A 19,659-nucleotide genomic window follows, 5' to 3' on the forward strand; every position below is an offset into this window, starting at 1 on the left:
GTCACAGTTAGGCTGACCTAGCCACGTAGCTGTACATTCCACAGAGCTGTCTTGACGAGGGGCTGATGCTTTTAAGAGTGGCTTTGGCCAAAGGGAAACTTACACAGAAGAGTCCAACTGTATACAACTCAATTACAAAAAAGGACTGACTTTATTTCTTACACGTTTTGCACAAGTGGGAGAAAGGCTGAAAGCGATTACATAACACGGTGAACAGCTGACAAAAAAAGAGCCTGGCACACAAATGCAGGGTTTTCCCATGTATTAGTCAGCTTGGGCTGCCACAACAGATTACCACAGACTGAGTGACTCAGACAAAGAAATTCATCTCTCACAGTTCTGAGGCTGAAGGTCTGAAATCAGGCTGCAACAAGGTTGGGTACTGGTGAGGGCTAGTTTCTTGCCTTGCAGACAGCCACCTTCTTGCTGCGTCCTTACATGGCAGAGGAACGAGAGAGAGTGCAATCTCTCTGGTGTCCCTTCTTTTAAAGACACGGATCCTATCATGAGAGCCCCACCCTCATAACCTCATCTATCCCAAATTATCTCCCAGGGGCCTCAATTCCAGAAGCCATCACATTGAGGGTTAGGGTTTTAACATATCGATTTTGGGACAACACATTTAGTCCATGACATCTCCACCAATCACTTACTGCACACCAGTGTTCTTACATGAAAATACCAATGTTTATTCATATAAATATAGACAAATTTATTTTCAAATAAAACAGTAATTTCTCCCTGCTCTGAAGTTCTTCATTCTTCAGTTCATGCTGGGTTTTTTCCCCATCAGCTTATCTCAGGCTTATTATATTTTTCACACCATGAAGATTATGTATCTTCATATCCATGGAGGCAGTATGGTAATGACCCTGTTGTTCCACACAATTATGTGTTATCTTTCCCCAAGTCTTCTTTATTCTCACCCACGAATTTCTGTCAGCTGAAAATGGCACTCCAGTTTGCGAGGAAATCCCTTCCGTGATACTTCTAGTTCTAAGGAACAAACTCAAAACTATTCATGTGACCTTAAATCAGGTTCAAAGTCCCATCCAGAAAAATGGATTTATAATTCACTTTGTCGTATGTGACCAATGAAATAAAATTATATTGGAAATAAAGTTATCAGTAACTTTTATCAAATGAAGAATGCTCTTCATTAAAAATGGCTGATCCAATCAACTAAGCTTGCTATGTTGAAATTAGGATAAAGCCACTGCCTCAGTTGATTTCAAGTCATCAGGTCAAAAGTCACCAATGACTTTTGCTCTTTGGCTTCCAAAGGGGGACATGTCATCAAACTGTCCAGTTTTTATTCAATTTATGTACAGACAAATGCCTTTCCCCCCATGCCTCTCTCTCCGCTACTTTGCTAGCCTCCCTCTTTGCTTTTACACATTGAAAACAATCTTAAGCTTTTTCTTCGGAATGTGTATTCTGATGCCGAATGAGGGATGAGCTCCGACTGTATGCCTTCCCACATTTACTGCATTCATAGGGCTTCTCTGAAGAATGACTTCTCTGATGCCGAATGAGATCTGAGCCACTGCTAAATGCCTTCCCACATTCGTTACACTCATAGGGTTTCTCTCCAGTATGACTTCTTTCATGGAGAATAAGGGATGTGCGTTGACTAAAGGCCTTCCCACACGTTTTGCATGTATATGGTTTCTCTCCAGTGTGAATTCTTTCATGTTGGGCAAGGTGTGCACTCTGACTGAAGGCCTTCCCACACTGATCACATTCATAGGGTCTATCTTCAGTATGAATTCTCTTATGTCGAGTAAGAGAGATTCGATGACTGAAGGCTTTCCCACATTCCTCACACTGATAGGGTTTTTCTCCAGTATGAATTCTCTGATGTTCAATAAGAAATGACTGGCGGCCAAAAACTTTACTGCATTTATTGCATTTGAAAGGTTTCTCTTCAGAATGAATGTTCTGATGTATTTTAAGGTTGGCAGTTCCAGAAAACATCTTCCCACATTCCTTACATTCAAACAGTTTCTTTTTCTTTGCATGAACTTTCTGGTGTTGAACAAGGGAGGAATGCCGATTGCAGACCTTCTCACATTTATTGCATCTGTACAGCTTCTCTCTACTGTGAATTCTGAGATGTAGAATAAGGGTTGAAAGCCGCCTGAAGACCTCCTCACATTTATCACATCTGTAGGGTTTCTCTGAAGCGTGAATTCTCTGATGGAGCATGATGGATGAAATCCTATTAAAAGATTTGCCGCATTTTCTGCATTTATAAGGATTCTCTAAATGGTGGCTTCTCTGCTGTAGACTCTGACTTAAGGCGTTCTCACTTTCATGAGTTTTCTCTCCAGTATGAATTCTTTTATGCATAACAAGGACTGATTTCTTATTGAACCCTCTCCCACACTTACTACATTTATGTATTTTCCTTCCATTATGAATTTTCTTATGAAGTAAAAAAGATGACATTCGAATGAAGGCTTTCCCACATTTTCCACACTGGTGGACATTTTCAGCAAAGTGACTTTTCTGACGTATACTGATAGGTGGACACTGACTCGAGGTTTTCCCACAGTCAAAGATTTCCTTTTCATCATGGGTTTTTCCATGTAGACTAAGCGTTGCTCTCTGAGCGAAGCTTTCCCCACATCTGCCACATTCATAGCTTTTCCTTCCAACGTGAATCTTCTGGTGAAGAATGAGGGATGAGATCTGCCTGAATGCTTTTCTACAACTACTGCACTCATAAGGCTTCTCTCCAGCATGAGAGTTCTGATGAAGCTGAAGAGAGAAGCTCTGACTGAAGGATTTCCCACAGTCATTACATTTTAAAGCTTTCTTTCCTGAATGCACTTTCTTGGGTTTTATTAGGACTGAATTTTTCTTGCAGCCTCTCTTTCCTGTGGGAACTTTCTGTGGTGCAGAAACTGGTTTCTGATAGATGCTTTGCCCAGATTTGTTGCTTTGACTTGGAGGTAACTTCTTGGTCTCACATTTAGACCCTGAGTCTGAAAGACATCAAGAAATTCAATGTTTGTTTTCCTGTGCTAGAAAAGTGGAGCTTCCATGCAATCTTTCTCAATCATAATGACAACGATGATGATCAGAAGAGTAACTTTTTAGTGTTGTGTTATGGTTTTAACATAGTAAGGGCTTTACAGAAATACTTCACAACTGAAATTCAGGAAAGCTTGCAATTTGAAATGAATGAATGAAGTTTTACTTACAGAACAAACTTTTACCATATACGACATTAAACTCCACAGACTGTTCATTAGATCATACAGCTTTATTATATGAAGCATCCAGAAAAGGCAGAAGGTAAACTACAGGCAGAAAGCAAATTAGTGGTTGCCCAGGGCTGGAGGTGGGCACGAGGGATCTTATTGAGGTGATAAAAATATTCTAAAACTAGATTACAGTAATGGTGGCACAACTTGGTAAACTTATCAAAAACTACTGAATTATACACTTAAAATGGGTGAATTTTACAATAGGTAAACTATGTCTCAATAAAGTTGTACATTTTAAAAATACATTCATGAAATCAAATCTTTAAAACAAACAAACAAACAAACTGGACTTATGGTTTCTGACTCCCCATGTAAAAGTTTGGAAGTCACCATTTTGTCCTAACAAGTAAAAAGCTTAACATATGGTAAAACCAACAACTTCTCTTGAATCTATCAGAAAGGGGAGGACACAGGGCAAACCAGTTCCTCCAAGACTGGAGAGGAAGGTGAAGAATACAGGGAGTCACAGCTTATCAGAGTAGAGAGTCACAAGGAAAACCACCATGGGAACCTGTTCTCGGGTAGAAAAACCTGAACTGGGATTAACAAATTGTCAGAGGCTCACTACCAACAAGTCTGAGAGTTAAAGACTCAAGAGGCACCTAGTTATGAGGGACCCAAACAGCACTGCGAGATTTACCTTTAGGAGATTGATCAGATTCTCGCCTTAAATACAGGGGAAAAAGAGTAATTTTGAAATATACCAATCTGTCCCTCTTAACAAGGCCTGCCCTCAGGGGCCACTAGGTAGCCACAGCCTACCAGGCTGAGGTTATATCAGAGCCTAATTGACCTGGGGAGGGAAATACCCAACTCCAACTGGCTTTAGACAGCCTGTCCCACCTAAGAGGGGAGGAGAAAACTGAGCATCACTTGTGATATTCACAGTCCAGAGGAACAGGCTCACTAGACTTAAAATCTAATCGCAGGACTATAGAATGCTTCCGCACGACTCCACCTCACTATCACATTACTAAAGGCCTATTCACAGCAGTTCCTTTTAAATGGTACATCATGGCCAGCTATCAAGAAACAAAATTACAAGACATACCAAAAGGCAAAAAACACAACCTGAAGACTCAGAGCAAGCATCAAAACCAGACTCAAGTATGACAGGGATGTCTGAATTATCAGACCAGAAATTTTAAACAAATGTGATTAATATGCTAAAAGCTCTAATGGAGGAAGCATATAGTGTATAAGAACAGAGGGGCAATGTAAGCAGAAAGATGGAAATTCTAAGGAAGAACCAAAATGAAATGTTAAGAGATCATAAACAATTTAACAGAAATAATGCCTTTGACGAGCTTTTTGGTAGATCTGACACAGCTGAGGAAAGATTCTACACACTAAAAGATTTATCAATAAAATACTCAAAATCTGGAAAAAAAATAAACATAACAGCCAAAGGCTGAGGGACAACTACAAAAGACACATGTGTAATGGAACATACGTGCAATGGGAATACCAGAAGAAGGAGGAGAAAAAAGAGAAAAAACATTTGAAGGAATAATAACTGAGAATTTCACCAAATTAATGTCAGACACAAAATCACTGATCCAAGACACTTGAAGAAGACCCAGCAGGATCTAGGAGACCTGTAACTAGGCATACCATTTTTAAATTGCAGGAAGTCAAAGAAAAAAATCCTGAAAGAAGCCAGGAGGAAAAAGAGACCCCATCTATAGTGGAACAAAGGTAAGATTTACATTCAACTTCTCAAAAACAATGCAAGCGAGAAGAGAGTGGAACAAAATATTTAAAGTGTTGAGAGAAAGAAACCACCAACCTAGAATTCTGTACCCTGTGAAAATTTCCTTCAAAAGTTAAAGAAAAATATAAAGTCTTTTTCAGATAAAGAAATATTGTGGGAATGTGTTCCCAGTACACCTGCTTTGCAAGAAATGTTAAAAGAAGTCCTTTGGAGAGAAGTAAAATAATGTAAGTCAGAAACTCGTATGTACACAGAGAAAGGAGAAGCATTGAAGAAGGAAATGAATGAAGGCACAAAAATCCTTCCATTTTCTTACTCTTTATTGATCTAACAGATAACACTTTATTCAAAATAATAATAGCAACAATGTATGTGAATAGGTATGCTTATATAATTATCTTAAGTTTATGTTAATGTGTACTTATACACAAGTGAAATAAATGACAACACTGATACAAGGGGCAAGAGGGAGGAATTAGCATTATTATTATAAGGTACTCACACTACCCATGAAATGCTATTGTGTTATTTAAACATGGACATGGATTAACCGTAAATGTATATTGTAAACTCTAGGGCAATCACTAAAAAAAGTTTAAAAAGTGAAAAAAAAAAGTGTAACTGATATACTAAGAAAAGATAGAAAGTAGAATTATGTGAATGTTCATTTAAAAATCACAAAAGGCAGAAAAAGAATGGAAGACAAAAACAGGAACAAAGAGTAAGGGTAACAAATAAAAAACAGTAATAAATATGGTAGATGTTAATTCAGTTATATCAATTATCACTTTGAATGTAAATGGTCTAAATGTAGAAACTACAGAGATTGGATCAAAAAAAAATGACCCAACTGGATGTTGTCTATAAGAAACCCATTTTAGATGTAAAGGCACATATAGATTAAAAGTAAATGGATGGAGAAAAACAGACCACGCAGACACTAATCAAAAGAAAGCAGGAGTAGGTATATTAACTCCCAGCTGGCTTAAAAACATGGAGAGTAATTATGGATAAAGAGGGGCATTATAATGATAAACAGGACAATTCTTCAGGAAAACATAACAATTGATAACATGTATGTACCTAACAACAGAGCATCAAACTACATGAGACAAAAACCAATAGAACTGCAAGGAGGAAGAGATGAATCCGCTATTATAGATGGAGACTTCAACACCCTCCTCCCACAAGAAATAGACAGACCTAGCAGGCAGAAAATCAGTAAAGACACAGTGGTTATGCCATCATTCAAATGGATATAACTGACATCTATAGACTATTTCACCCAACAGCAGAATTAACATTATTCTCAAGCTTACATGGAACATTCACCAAGATAGACCACATTCACCAAGATAGGCCACAGAACACACCTTAATAAATTTAAAAGAATAGAAACCATACAGCCTGCTCTCAAACCACAATGAAATTAAACCAGAAATCATGAACAAAAAGATCACTGGAAAATCCTCAAATACTTGGAGATTAAACAGCACACTTTAAATAACACATGGGTCAAAGAAGACATCTCAAGAAAAATTTTTAAATATTTTGAACTAAATGAAAATGGAAGCACAAGTTACAAAAAATGTGTGAGATGCAGTGAGTAGGTCTTAGAGGGAAACTTATAGCATTGAATGCATATATTAGAAAAGAACAAAGATCTAAAGTCAATAATCTAAGTTTCCCACTTAGGAAACTAGAGAAAAAAGAGCAAATTAAATCCAAAGTAAGCAGAAAAAAATAATAAGAATTAGAGCAAATCTTTGAAATTGAAAACAGGAAATCAATAAAGAAATACAATAAAATCAAAAGCTGGTTCTTTAAAAATTAATAAAATTGTTAAGTCTCTAGCTAGGTTACCTAACAGAGAGAAGACACAAATTGCTAATATTGGAAATCAAAGAGGGCATATCATTACAGATTTCATCAAGTATAATAATGGAAAACTGAACAACTCTATGCCTACAAATCTGATGACCTAGATGATTCCTTAAATGACACAATTTGCCAAAACTCACACAAGAAGAGTAAGATGATCTGAATAGGCATATATTTATTTTAAAATCTTGATCAGTAATTAACAACCTTCTGAAGAAAAAAGCAACAGGCCCATATGGGTTCACTAGTGAATCCTACCAAACATTTAAGGAAGAAATCATACCAATTCTCCATAATCTCTTTCAAAGGACTGCAGCAGAGGGAATACTAATGCACTGTATGAGGCCATCATTACCTTAAAACCAAAACCAGACACATCACAAGAAAAAACTACAGACCAATATCCCTGATGAAAATTGATGCAAAAATCCTAAACAAATTCTAGTGAACCAAATTCAACAGCACATTAAAAGGATCGTAAACATGAGCCAGTGGGATTTATACCTGGAGTGCAAGGATAGTTCAATATGGGTAAATGGATGTAATATATCACATTAACAAATTAAAGGCCCATAAAAACACATGTTCATCTCAACTGATGCAGAAAAAGCTTTTGACAAAATTCAATACCCCTTCATGATGAAAAACACTAAACAAACTAGGAAGAGAAGGAACTACTTTGATTTTACACCAAAAACTTTTTGAATCAATAAAAGAATTTGGTAAAGCAGCAGGATACAAAATCAACACTCAAAAATCAGTTGTCTTTCTATACACTAACAATGACCACTCTGCAAAGGAAATTGAGAAAACAATCCCATTTACTATAACATCAAAAAGGATATATTTAGGAATAGGTTTAACCAAAGTGATAAGAGTTGTACAATGAAAACTATAAACATTGCTAAAAGAAGTCAAAGATACAAATAAATGGAAAGACATTTTCTGCTTGTGGATTGGAAGACTTAAAATTGTAAAAATGTCCATACAATGTTATCTACAGATTCAGTGCAATCCCTCTCAAAATCCCAGTAACAATTTTTGCAGAAATAGACAAAAGTCCTAAAATTCATGTGGACTCTCAAGGGATACTGAATAACCAAAACAATATTGAAAGAGAGGAACAAAGTAGGAGGCCTCACACTTCCTGATTTCAAAACACACCACAAAGCAGCAGTAATTAAGATGGTGTGGTAGTGGCATAAAGACAGATACACAGACCAGCGGAAAAGAATAGAGAACCCAGAAATAAACCCTTGCATATCTGATCAAATGATTTTCAGCAAGGGTACCAAGCCTGAAAGTACAGTTCCTTTCATGAATGACACTGGGAAAACTGGGTATGTACATGCAAAAGAATAAACCTGGACCCTTACCTTATGACATATACAAAAACTAACTTAAAATGGATTAAAGACCTAAGTGTAAGACGTAAAACTATTAAACTCCTAGAAGAAAACATAAGGGAAAAGCTTCAGGACATTGAATTCGGCACTGATTTCTTGAATATGGCACCAAAAGCATAGGAAAGAAAAAAAAAACACAAATCAGTCTACATCAAACTTAACTTTTGCATGTCGAAGAAAACCACAGTGAAAAGGCAACCTATGGATATTGCAAATCATATATCTGATAAGGGGTTAATATGCAGAATATATAAAGAACTAAAACTTAAAAACAGAAGACAAACAACCCTACTAAAAAATGGGAAAGGATTTGAATAGACATTTCACCAAGAAAGATAGATAAATGGCCTATAAACATGTAAAAAGATGTTCAACATCACTAATTATTAGGGAAATGCAAACTGAACCCACAGTATCACCTCACACCATAAAGATGGCCACTGTCAGAAAAACAGAAAATAACCAATGCTGGGCTGGCAAGAATGAGAAGTTGGAACCCTTGTGTACTGTTGGTGGAAATGAAAAATGGTGCAGCCACTGTGGAAAATGGTATGGAGGTTCCTCAGAAAATTAAAAACAGAACTACCATATGCTCTACAGCTGGGTATACAGCCAAAGAAATTGGAATCACGATCTCGAAGAGATATCTATGCCCCCATGTTCACTGAAGCATGATTCACAGTAGCCAAGAGGTGGAAGCAACCCTGATATCCACTGACAGATGAATGGATAAAGAATATGTGGTACATACGTACAATGGAATATTATGTAGCCTTTAAAAAGAAAAAATCCTGTCATATACTACAACACGGATGAACCCTGAGGACACAATGCTAAGAAAAAAGCCAGTCACAAAAAGTCAAATGCTGTAAAATTCCATTTGTGTAAGTATCTATAGGAGTCAATATCATACCAAGGGCTGAATGAAGGGGTGGGAAAGTATACTACTTAGTGGGTATAGAGTTTCAGTATTGCAAAATTTAAAAGTTCCAGAGATAGCTTCACAACAATGTGAATATACATAATGTATATTTTTAAATGGTTAATTTATGTGTTTTTTTTCACCACAATTGAAAAACATAACTTGACCAGCTGAAGAAGAATCTATTAGAAAACTGAATGAGTTCTTGACAAATAGTCAAACTAAAGTTATGGAAAAGTCTTTTTAAGGAATGAAGTTTGAACATTATCATCGGAAATGCTATATTTAGAGAGGTCAGAATACACATTCTCTGAAGGGAAACATGAAAGCCAAGGTAGGGGACCTGATAGGTGGGGATAAGGCTATTAAAAGCTGAGCTTGAGACCAGAAACCTGGGTTCAAATCCAGCTGTATTGCCACTCTTCCAAGCTGGGTGACTTTGGGCAAATCTCTGAACCTCTCTGGTCCTCAGTTTCCTCATCTATAAAATAGGAGTAATAGTACCTACCTTACAGGGTTGTTGGGAGGAAACTGTACTTAGAAGAATGTCTGATATCTAGTAAGGGGATTATTAAATGTTGGTTATTCTCCCTCTGGGGGCTCACACTGAAGAGACTTGAGTTCTCTGCACAGGCCTGGGGACTCAGAGGTGGAGAAAGTCGCTCTCAACTATTATCTTAAAGATGTTGCCCACTCATGGTGGAGGGAACGCTCGCACGGAACGTCAGCTTCTAAGCCCTGGTTCTCTGTCACTCACCCAAGCCCCGGCGTCTTTTCACTGGCTCCACCATCCAGGGCGCTTTCCCTTTCTCCAGTAAGGCAATCACATTTGGCCTCCGAAAGGAAAGTCCTGCACACAGGGAGACACTGGACTGAGTATGATGTGGGCACCACAGCTTTAGTATCAACAGAAATGGGGGGTTATCAGCACAAAAGGAGCACCGAGGATGTGAAGGGCAGATGGAGAATAAGGATGAAAGGTCAGTCACAGCCAGCAGAGCTGTTCATTTCTAACTCTACAAAGCCAACAGTTTTCCTGAAAAGTTGGACCAGAAACTCCTGAAGCTGGCTATTCAGCTACTGCCTTTCCACTCCAAAGCCCACCACTCTCTGACCTGTTTTGCGGTGCACAGTATTGGGCCCTGCAACCCACACTTCTACACCCGCCACTCCCTGGCAGTGTCCACCAGTAGGGGCACTGGTGGTTTCAATTTCTGCTTTCCTTTTTTTCCCTGCTCTCCCAGAACTACCCTCATCTCGCCTCCTCAGGAGGATAAACAAACCAGGCACGGCACCCCTCGCCTCCAGAAGTCTGAGTCCCTTCCTCGATGTCCTAAAAACTCCAAACTCCTCCCTCTGTCCCCTCAGCCCGAGGATGGTGGCCATAACCATCTCTGTGTTATCTCAGTGTCCGACACTCACCTTTTAACAATAAGTCAATTCTTTATATTCTTGCTCGTAAGACAACCTGGGCGTCCTCAAAAGGTTACATGTATGGTTACTATATGACCGGCACATACCACTCCTAGGTATATACCCAAGAGAAATGAAAATGTGTGTCCACATGAAGATTTGTACTTGAACAAATCAGATTCATTACAGCAGCAGATTCATAACAGCCACACAGTGGAAACAGCCCAAATGCCCATTGACTGGTGAATGGACAAACAAAATGTGGTCTGTTATCTGACCACATGCTACAATGTAGATGAACACCAAAAATAAACACTGAGTGAAAGACGCCAGACACAAAAGAACACACAGTCATGATTCTCTCTCTATGTAAGGCCAAGAATAGGCAAATTCAGAGAGACAGAAAGTGGATTCGTGTTTGCCTAATCTGCGGGGATTAGTGGGCAGGGGGAAATGAAAGGTGATTTCTAGTTAATAGGTGTGGGGTTTGGAGGTAATTAAAATGTTCTAAAATTGACTGTAGTGATTGGGTGCACAGCTCTGTGAATACACTAAAAGCCAATGAATTACATATTTTATATAGGTGAACTGTATAATATGAGAATTATACTTCAGTAAGACTATTAAAAAGCAAAACAAATGTGGAGTGGCTTGTGTTCCTGACTAGACTGATTCATGTCTGTCAACGGGCCAGCTGTGCACTATGGGAGGAGAGCCTTACCGAGAGAAACCAGGTTCTGGTAGTTTTCCAACATGACATCTTCGTACAGATCCTTCTGAATGGGGCTCAGCCACTCCCACTCCTCCTGGGAGAAGTAGATGGCCAAATCCCCAAATGTCACTGGTGCCTGAAATGGAAAATCACATGGCCTTTCACCATGGGTTTGTGCTTCCACATGGCTGGAGAAAATGACTTGCCCAGATGGGAGGTGTACAGTGCCAGGACTCTACTAAGGAAACATCTGCAGGTCTCAGGCCAAAAGGGGAAGGTGTATTAAATAAAACACAATGTAATATATCTGTTATTAAAGATTGTATTGCATAAAAAACGTATCAACTTGGATTTACTGGGCACTGACAAAGACAAGGCCTTTTTCTAAGTACCCTGCACATACTGGCTCATGCTAGCCAGTGACTGGGGCACTGCTGAGAGGATCACAGCAATGTGACAGATGAGGAAACTGAGGCCCAGAGGGGCGAGGTGACCTGCTGAAGGTCTCACAGCTTGTAAGTGGAGGAGCTGAGGTTCAATCTGAGCAGTCTGGCTACTGATTCACGTCCCTAACCTCGTGTGAGTGCGTTACACATGGCAAAACGTTATTTGCAGTGAGGAGGGTACAGCTCAGTGGTAGAGTGCATTCCTAGCATACATGAGGTCCTGGGTTCAATCCTCAGTACCTCCATTAAGGAGAAAAAAATTTTTAAATAAATAAATAAATAAACCTAATTAACCTCCCCCCCAAAAAGGTTATTTGCAGATGAAATCAAGGTTATTAACCAGTTGACCATAAAACGGAGAGGAGCCTGGATTATTTGGGTGGGCCAACGTCATCACAGGAGCCCGCAAGAGCAAAGAATTTTCTCTAGCTGGTGGAAGATGAGAGCAGAAAGGGAAGCTGAGGAGATCTGAGGCATGAGTGGGGTCTGACCTGTTGTTGCTGGTTTGAAGGTGGAAGAAGCGGGCCACAAGGGAAGTGGGAGAAGGAACTAAATTTTGTCAATAACGAATGAGTCCAGAAGAGGACTCTGAGCCTCAGTGGAGACCACAGCCAGCTGACGCCTTGATTTCAGCCTTGTGAGACCCAACGAGGAGGATCCAGCTAAGTCATGCTGTGCCTGACCTCCGGCCCACCAACTGTGTGATAACCACAACGTGTGCTGTTCTGGATGGCCAAGTTTGTGGTAATGTGTTATAGCAGCAATAGGGAACGAATACACGTAACTTAGAGGGCAGACGTGTTGATTACGAGAAATCTTACTATACCTGGCTTACTTGATCATCGAAACTGATGAAACATGATTACAGGAGGTTGACTCCCTGGCCCGGCTCCAACTAACTCAACCTGAATACAGGATTATGAGGAGTCTCAAAGTTAGAGAGGCATCCTCCTTGTGAATATGGGTTGTACCAGCGAAAGCAAAGCAACATGAAGAGATTAACTCTGCAGCGCACATCCAGTCCTCCTCTGCCCCAGCAGGTCACACCTGGGCACGCACAGCCACCTCAAGAAGTCACGGTGGCTCTGCTCTTCTCCTGGGGAGGCCGTGTCTCCCAGCGCAGGCAGAGGCCCTGGAGATGTTGGATGCACAGGCAGATGATCATGCACACGCTGAGGGGGAGGCCGGGGGCTGGCAGGGGCTGCGGCTCCCTGGAGCCCTTCTCGGGTTCCTGCCCCCTGCGGTGACAGGAGGACACAGGGATTAGGTCTCAGCTGGGTCTCTGTGGGGCAGGATGTTCCCATGCATAGAAAGCAAATGGTTTCTCACAGGATGGAACTTTCCCAAAGAGGAATCTCTACTTACCTTGGACTTGGGTTTCCCGCGTGCAGCAGGCATCCTTTCCTTCTGCAGAGGAGTGGAGTGCTGAGATGGTGGGGCTGGGAGAGAAGTCATGAGGCTGACTGGGCCTTGTGGGTGGTCCCAGAGTCTCTAGGATAAGACTCCCTAGGCCCCAGACCCGGTCACACACACACACACACATGGAAGGCCAGAACATCTGAAGCATTCCTGCCCTTCTCAGGATCAGGGAGGGGCCAAAGCCAACGTTCTCCGCTCCTAAGATCACAGGAGGTGCCGGATCAGGAGGCAAGTGAGACATGTGGCCACCCGCTCTTCCCCCTGACAAGTGTTTGCTGAGCGCCAACCAGGCGCCAGACACTGCCCCAGGCGCTGGGGAGAGCAGAGTCAGAGCACAGAAGTATGGCTCCCATGCACCTTACATCCCAGTAGGGAAGACAGGGCCACACAGAGCACAGGGTTAGCTGAGATCACAGCCCTGAAGGAAGAAAGGACCCGAGCAGGGCGGGGAGTGAGGGGTGCTTGGGAAAGGCCTCTCAGAGGAGGCAACACTGCGGTGTAAATGTAGTGCCAGTGTGAGCTACTTGGGCACTGGGAGAAGAACATTCTGGGTAGAGGCACAATAGGTGCAAGGGCCCTGCGGCAGGCACACGCTTAGCATGTGGAGGGAGGAGAGAAGGTAGGTCTGCTGAAAGAGTGAGTGAGGTGGGGAGTGGTGGGCGAGGAGGTGGCTGAGGTCAGGAGGGGCCAGGTCATGAAGAGGTGACAGGCAGCTCAGATTTCATTCTAAGCATGATAAGGTATCACTGCAGGGGGTGGAGGGGTGGGTGTAGCTGAGCAGAGGAGTGACGGAGTGATGTGGCTGCCTTAACGTTTAATCAATTTTTTTGGTGACTATGTGGCAAATACACTGGGTGTGTGTCCCAGACCACAGAGCTAGGCATTAACCTTCCTCTACGCAGAGATGTTAGTCAGAAGCCCTCAGAGGCCAAGTGGCAGTGCTGGAGCTGGCTTGCCCCAGCTTACACAAATCCGTTGTGCACACCTCTCCAGCTGTGTGCTCAGTGACATTGCTTTGATAGCTTACAGTGGGCCCTGGTGGGATTATTTATACCATGGAAATTGGCAGATGCTACAAATTATCCAGCACACTGCTGTCACAGGGTCAGAGAGAATTCAGGTGTCCAAGACTCTGTCACACACAGTAGTGGAGGGTTAATGACTAGCTCTGTGGTCTGGGACACACCCCAGAGCAGCTGCCCATGACACAAAATCCTGAAATCTTCTGTTTTAAAACATCCATACCACTTTTGCATCCTGCATCATGATAAACCTGAGTTAATATATAAATCCTGTTTTAAGTTATTTACCAGACAAGTACATCGCTTGGCTCTTCTGAGTCCTCAAGTAAAACGGACTGCTCCAGGAACCGGCACCGTGTCCGGCCTGGGTTTTCTCATAGCTGTTTGTGCTCAGTCACACACCCCAAACTGAAGAAGCACGATTCCTGTCCACAAAATACTTCTCTACAAGGAACTCAGCACAGCTGGGGAGAAAAGAAGAGCAGTTTGATATTAGATATTTCTGGATTCAAAGCTTGCCTCCACCAATTACTGGCTGTGGGAGAGCTACACAAAGCCTCAGTTTGTTCATCTGTACAATGGGGTAAACAAAACCTACCTCACCCTTGGCTGTTAAGTTTACACGAGACACCTTCAGCAATGGGCACATGGTTATTTCTTGCCTTTCTTTTCCTTTTAAAGTCCGTATACACCAAGCATCGCCAGGGAAGCCTGACACCCCCTAAGAGGGCTGCAGTAAGAATTCTCACACAGTGCTAGTTGGAGAAACTGGCAATTTGGCAGTATCTCTAAGACTGAAGGTGCACAGAGCCTTTAACCCAGCAACCTGATTTCTAGTATTTGTCTTCAGATGTACCTGCATGTGTGTAAAATGACAGGGTCTGTAGGAAGAGGCAGCACAGCCCTTCCATGAAGTGTGTCCATTTGCAGTCAGGCTGTCTGCGTTCAGCTTCCACCTCTGCCAGCCCCTACCTGTGTGACCGCAGACCCGCTCCCTGTCCTCCCTGGGTCTCAGCTTCTTCAACTGTCAGCTTCTGCAACCAGCCACAGGGCTGCTGTGAAAGTTAAATAGATTAAATAGATGAAAACATGCAACACACTTAGAGCAGTGCCAGTGCCCTACAAACGTCAGTTTTTAAAATTATCATTATTATTCCCACCAAGAGACTGGAAACAGCTGCTTATCAATAGGAAAGCGGCTGAGTGACTATGACATGCACATACAAGACACCATGTAGCCCTTAAAAGGAACAAGGCAGCAATACACCAGTGGTTCTTTGCTGGGGGCAGTTATGCCCTCACGGGACACGTGCAATGTCTGGCAACATTTGTGGTTGTCCCAGCTTGGCACAGGCGGGGGAGAAGCTGGCGCTCCTGCGTGGAGACCAGGGATGCTTTAAACATCCTACAATGCACAGGACAGCACTCAGAGCAAAGAATGATTTGGCCCAAAATGTCAACTGTGCTGAGGCGGACAAATCTGCTCTACATGTACTGTGTGAAATGATCTGCAAGACAGAGTGTAATAAGGGAAAAAAAGGTATAGAGAAAATGCTTAGAAAAAACAGAACACACAATATGAATTCATGAGTTTGAAAAGGCACACAGAAGTTCTCAAAGAGAAACAAAAGAAATTGGTAGCAGTGGTTGTCCCTGAGGAAGGGAACTAGGTCACTACGCTTGGGAAAGGAAACTCAAAACTCACTCTTCCCTATCTATGCTTTGGCATTCTGTATCGTGCATGTATAATTACCTCCTCAAAACAACAACAACACAAATAAAACAAAGAGGCTGGATCCCACACCGCCTCAGGGCAGGGATGTAAACCTGGCCTGTCTTACGAGTCCCAGACCATCAGTTGGGAGAGGGCTTTGCAATTTAGCACAAAGCTAAATCCTTGCTCCTAAGGTGACAATGGCTAGACTGTGGATGAGAACAAGCTTCAAAGAGTAACTGGACAGTGGCCATGCCTCCCCTCACGGCACATCCCTGCAATACGGTGGGACTGTGCTGGGTGTTGAGCTGGGTGTGGGTCCGGACATCCCTGAAAGCCAGCCATTACACACCCACCCAAGCTCACTGCTTCTGTTCAGCCAGAATTTCTTTTTGCTGTACACTTGTCTAGTAGTTTAAGATCACTCCTACCCTGAACCTGCCAGCCCCAGAAGCCAGAGATATAGGAAGGTACTTTCTCCAAACACCTAGCTGTAACAGAAAACACAGGATTTGCATGTGAATGTCACCCTTGCCATTTCTCTGCTGTGCATGGGGACAGATTTGATTTCCTTACTTGCAGGATGGGGCTAGGAATGCCTCTAATGCAGAGAAGCCAAGCTGCTGGGACTACCTTTGATAAGATATTGAAAGCACCAGTCACTGGTACCCTCCTCCCCTCTCCTCTCCATCAAATTAATTTCTTTCATTCCTAGAAGCCCCAGAGGAACCCACAAACTCTCACCCTGTTTGTACACCGGAATCTCTTGGGAACTTTTTAATAAATGCTGATGACTGGGCTCCATGCCAGAACAATTAAGTCAGAATCGCTGAAGACTGAGCCCAGGCATGTTTTATTTTTATCTTTTAAGGTTTCCAAGGTGATGGTAATGCAAAACCATAGTTTAGAACTACTGCCCCAGTCTCTGGCTGGAGCTCTGACCTCTCCCTGCTGTAGCCCAGACCTCAGTGCTGGGGAGGAGAAAAGTCTCTGATAAGCTCAAAGCCAAACTCTCACATTCCCTGATCAAAGGAGTCCAAGGAGTCATTGACGGCGGCCATTTCTGGCTTTGGAGCTGACTGAGACGCCCACGGGAAGCCTGGGTGTTGATTCTGAAAACAGCACCCACTGTCACCCTGTAATCCCTTCACCCTGCTTTATTTTTCAAAATACTTATTGCCACCTGTTATCAATTTAATTTCATCTCTCTAGTAAATGCAAGCTCCACATGAGCTGAAGCAGAGTCCACGTTGACTAGCAAGGTGTGGGGCTCATGCTCCTGCCCTCCTAGGACCCTGACTAGAAAATTCTAAATCTAAGCTCAACCTGGATTTCAGAGTTATTTTATCTGTTGACCTGAAACTTTTCCTTTGGGGCCCCACCTTTTGCTTTTTTTTTTCTGTGGATTTTATTATCTGGGTGTGGAATCCTTGGGGTTATTAGGTTAATAATAGAGCAATTATCATTTATACATCACTTACTTGCGTCAGGCACTGTTTCACTTAACGTTCACCACAAACCTAAGACCGGTAGCACTATTATCCCCGTCTTGCAGGTGAAACCGAGAGGCAGCAATTTCAGTGACCTCTCCCAAAGTCACACAACTAGCAAGTGATGGAACCAGGAGCCCCGGAGTCCCCCCAGACTACACTGGCTAGGAAGGAAACACAGCCATACGCAGCCGCAGGTCCCAGAGACCAGGGTGGCCCCTGCCCTCCCTCCGCACGCACGCTGATGCAGAAACACACGCAGGAGCGGCTGGGCTGCTGGGGCACCGCTTCTCAGCTGGGGGAGGTCAGCCCCTCAGCTTTGAGGACCGACGCCCAACCGCAAGTCCAGAAACGTAAAATCCTCCAGCATTCACCTACTTCGGCACAGGGAGCAGGGAAAACCGCCACTGGCACCACAGCAAACACCCGCACCCACACAGGCCCCGGGGGTGCCGAGCGCTGCACGGCGCGGCTCACCTTTGCTACCCCGCGTAGTTCTCCCAACGCTGAGGCGGGCGCGCTTCCCCCCGCCCCGTTCCACCGAGGGCGCAAGCCTCCCGCAGCCGCACACGGAACCCCTCTCCCGGAGCCTGCACACCCGCACGGCCGCTCAGTCCTGCGCCCGGGGCCCCCCTCCCACAGTTACACGGAGACACACCGGGACAGCAGTCACACACCCTCCAACAGCACAGACCCGCGGAGCCACGCTCACGTACGCGCGCCAGAGCCCCGCCCCCGGCGCAGGCCCTGCCCTCCCGCAGACGCCGCACACCCCGCGGGCAAGCGCGGTCGCGGCCCTGAGGCACGCTCCCGTCAGCACACGCGAGGCGCCGCCACGCGCCCTCCGCTCGAGCACACGGCGCCGCCACACGCGTCACTCGCTCACACAGAGTCCTTCCCCTCACACTCAGTCACCACACAGCCAGACCCGGCCCCGCGGGCGTACACGCACACCCCGTCCCACACTCACTCCGTCCTCCCGCGTCGCGCCTCGGCGGCGCCCCCCTCCAACGACGCGCAGGGCGCGCAGGACCCGCGCACTCCCCTCCGCCGCCCGGGAGGGGCGCAGGCTGGCCCCGCCCCCTCACGCGTGGGACACGTCGGCGGCCCGCGGCCCCGCCCCAAGGGCGTCCCCGAGAGCACGAGGCCCCGCCCCTAAACAAAGCCACGCGGCCCGGAGGCGCTCACGCTAACCTCTCTCGGGACCAGTCCACAGGCACCAGCCTGAGGCCCCGCCCCCTCACACGCAGCGGCGTACGCAGGCACGCTCATGGGCGACGCCGTCGCGCGACAGCCCGAGCCCCGCCCCTGTGCCAACCCGCGCAGCACGCAGGGCCGCGCGCACGCGCAGGGCCCGCTGTGCGCTTCCTGGGGCTCTACGCATCACTGTCCTAATGAAATCACGTAGTCGTATTCGGGCGCTAAAGCCCTTCCTTGAGCCGTTCAATCAAATCCAACCTCTCCAGCTCGCCGCCGTCCTCGGCAACCACACTTTCGGTTTGGGGCCTTATCGCCCCAACACCCTCCCCTTTGCCCTCCGCTTTCAGACGGAGCTGGAGCGGGGCTCACCCGCGGACCGTAACTCGCGCGTTCGCGCTGCGAGCTCTAGCTGCAACTCCCAGAGGCCTCGGGGTCGTGCTGCGGTTCCAGGCGGAACCCGGAAAGGGAGGTTGAGGGGTCCGGGCCGAAAGGAAATTATCCGGGAGGGGGGCCGAGGGGTGTCCCTCCAGGTTGGGAGCCGGATCTCGCTCGCGCCTTCACTGAACAGCCCCAGAGTCCTTGGCGCGACGCCTTCGCGGGCCCGAGACTACATCTCCCAGGAGACCCCGCGGCCGGCTTCCGCCCGTGTGCGCGGCGGCTGCGGGGCTGGCGGGGACGCGGGCGCCCTTCTGTGGCGGCGTGTGGGATGACCGCGAGTGTGTGAGAGAAGACGCGAGGTGTGACCCCGCCCCTGTCGTCCGGGTCCGGAGTGTGGCTGCATTCGTGCACGGGGGGCCGATTGTGTTATCGTGTGTATGTGTGAGGATGAGCCATTGTTCGTGAACGTGTGACTGTGTGTGTGCGCCTTGGGGCCCACAGATGATGTGTGTAGAAGCTACCGTGTCTGGAAGTGTGTGCTTCTGTATGTATGCGTGTGGCCTGGTTTTTGTGGTTGTGTAGGTGCGTGTGGAAAGCTGCTGTTTGTGACCTTGTGTGTAGAGATCCAGTTCTGCGTTTTTATAGGTGTGTGTATATGTAATTCTGA

The 19,659-nt window shown here is 44.9% G+C and overlaps 1 protein-coding gene across 9 annotated transcripts; it reads right to left on the reverse strand.

The window, feature by feature from the left end:
* Positions 1–665: 665 nt before the first annotated feature.
* ZNF667 (zinc finger protein 667) lies at positions 666–19,200 on the reverse strand. Of its 9 annotated transcripts, none has more exons than XM_031681650.2 (7): positions 18,984–19,200; positions 15,183–15,265; positions 14,499–14,674; positions 13,135–13,386; positions 11,333–11,459; positions 9,956–10,048; positions 666–2,990 (listed from the first exon to the last, which is right to left on the reverse strand). In XM_031681650.2, the coding sequence occupies exons 4-7, from the start codon at positions 13,222–13,224 to the stop codon at positions 1,411–1,413; spliced, it is 1,890 nt and encodes a 629-aa protein (XP_031537510.1). In that variant the 5' UTR covers positions 13,225–13,386; positions 14,499–14,674; positions 15,183–15,265; positions 18,984–19,200; the 3' UTR covers positions 666–1,410. The 9 variants fall into 9 exon arrangements, with proteins under 9 accessions (XP_031537510.1, XP_072824455.1, XP_072824456.1 ...); XM_072968354.1 differs by lacking the exon at positions 18,984–19,200 and adding an exon at positions 18,609–18,658; XM_072968355.1 differs by lacking the exon at positions 18,984–19,200 and adding an exon at positions 18,385–18,587 and having other exon boundaries at positions 15,183–15,262.
* Positions 19,201–19,659: the final 459 nt, after the last annotated feature.

Source organism: Vicugna pacos, chromosome 9, assembly GCF_048564905.1.
Source record: "Vicugna pacos chromosome 9, VicPac4, whole genome shotgun sequence".
NCBI classification, from domain to species: Eukaryota; Metazoa; Chordata; class Mammalia; order Artiodactyla; family Camelidae; genus Vicugna; species Vicugna pacos.

Bases quoted from the DNA above. Each gene is read 5' to 3' on its own strand.
- ZNF667 (XM_031681650.2), bottom strand. From the start codon at position 13,224: ATGACTTCTCTCCCAGCCCCACCATCTCAGCACTCCACTCCTCTGCAG. The intron at 11,460-13,134 runs GTAAGTAGAGAT...TTTCCATTTCAG, and splicing joins GCGGGAAACCCAAGTCCAAG to GCACCAGTGACATTTGGGGA. The intron at 2,991-9,955 runs GTGAGTGACAGA...GATGTCTTTCAG, and splicing joins GAAAAGACGCCGGGGCTTGG to ACTCAGGGTCTAAATGTGAG.